At 61.7% G+C, this 1,637-nt stretch overlaps 1 protein-coding gene across 1 annotated transcript; it reads left to right on the top strand.

Moving 5' to 3' along the window:
* The first annotated feature begins 812 nt into the window (after positions 1-812).
* Positions 813-1,434, top strand: ARL4C (ARF like GTPase 4C). Its single transcript, XM_086615661.1, has one exon. It carries the CDS (start codon positions 813-815, stop codon positions 1,389-1,391), a length of 579 nt encoding a protein of 192 aa, XP_086471787.1. The 3' UTR covers positions 1,392-1,434.
* Positions 1,435-1,637: the final 203 nt, after the last annotated feature.

The raw sequence follows: 1,637 nt of genomic DNA, 5'->3' as shown, positions 1-1,637 counted from the left end.
TCCTATGATTCTATGAGTTGAGGGCATTCACAACCTTCATGAAGTATGAGGTGCAAAAAGCATTAACAGCAGCGATGAATGTTAGTTCTGCCCCCGTCCTGGATTCAGCGCAGGTGAGGTCTTACCCTCCCGGCATCTCTCCGCTTTGGAACCCTGCGACAGCCTCCTGGGTGACGCAGATGCTCCACGTCCCAGCACGGCGCTGGGCCACGATCATTCCAGAGGCTGCAGCACCAGTGCAGGCTCTGCCTTTCCAGGCGCAGAGCATCGCTCTCCCGCTTTCTGGGCTCGGCTCGAGCCTGCCTTGCTGTGCCTGACCCGCTTTGCCACACCCTCACCGGGGCTTAGCCCCGGTGCACCAGCAGCTCCCTCCTTGTCCCTCACGTGCAATGAACAACGCCTTGGCTCGGTACTATTTTTAGCCTTTTTTCTATTTTTTGGCTGATTTCTGTGGTCGGTGACGACGAGAAGCACAGGGATAACTAAGCTTTAAAGCACAGGCGGGGGAACTTGCTGCCAGGGGGACGAGCCGAGGCCGTCCCCGCGCAACGGGGCGCAGCAATAAAGGGTCCCCGCGCCGCTCCGGGATGGAGAAGGGACGGGCAGGTGGCGGCGCGGGGGCGGAGCGGGCGGAAGGCGGCGGCGCGGCCCCTCCTCCCGGGCGGGGCGGCGGCCGCCAGTCCCGGAGCGCTGCCGCCGCGTGGAGTTGCGCTGCGCGCCCGTTCCGCGCAGCTCCGCGCAGCTCACCCCGAGCCGTGCCCCTGCGGGCCGGCGGCGGCGCGGGGATGGGCGCGGGGCTGTGAGCCGTGGCCATGGGGAACATCTCGTCCAACATCTCCGCCTTCCAGTCCCTGCACATCGTCATGCTGGGCCTGGACTCGGCGGGGAAGACCACAGTGCTCTACCGGTTGAAGTTCAATGAGTTCGTCAACACCGTGCCCACCATCGGGTTCAACACGGAGAAGATCCGGCTGAGCAACGGGACGGCCAAGGGCATCAGCTGCCACTTTTGGGACGTGGGGGGTCAGGAGAAGCTGCGCCCGCTCTGGAAGTCCTACAGCCGCTGCACCGATGGCATCATCTACGTGGTGGACTCAGTGGACGTGGACCGGCTGGAGGAGGCCAAAACGGAGCTGCACAAGGTGACCAAGTTCGCCGAGAACCAAGGCACCCCGCTGCTGGTCATCGCCAACAAGCAGGACCTGCCCAAGTCCCTGCCGGTGGCCGAGATCGAGAAGCAGCTGGCGCTCCACGAGCTGACCCCTTCCACCACCTACCACATCCAGCCGGCCTGCGCCATCATCGGCGAGGGGCTCACGGAGGGCATGGACAAGCTCTACGAGATGATCCTGAAGCGCAGGAAGTCCCTCAAGCAGAAGAAGAAGCGGTAGAAGCCCCGCAGATGCGGGGAGGGATGGGGAAGCAGACAAAGGAACCGAGGGGGAGAGAGAACCAAAGCGATTCTTTTTGGTTTAATTGTTATTATGTTTTTTTTTTTCCTTTTTTTTTTTTCTTTCCCCCCCTCCCTTTATTTCCAAATGAAAAGACAATAGTGATAACAAAGCCGCTCCTGCCAGCCAAGCCCAGATCCCGGCTGCCGGCGAGAGCCAGGATCTCCCTTCTCCCACCGCCCCTTT

This window comes from Tauraco erythrolophus, chromosome 8 (assembly GCF_009769465.1).
Source record: "Tauraco erythrolophus isolate bTauEry1 chromosome 8, bTauEry1.pri, whole genome shotgun sequence".
In the NCBI taxonomy this organism is placed as follows: Eukaryota; Metazoa; Chordata; class Aves; order Musophagiformes; family Musophagidae; genus Tauraco; species Tauraco erythrolophus.
The sequence above is the reverse complement of the archived record's forward strand: the minus strand, read 5'-3'. Positions and strand labels throughout refer to the sequence as shown.

Bases quoted from the DNA above. Each gene is read 5' to 3' on its own strand.
- ARL4C (XM_086615661.1), top strand. From the start codon at position 813: ATGGGGAACATCTCGTCCAACATCTCCGCCTTCCAGTCCCTGCACATC.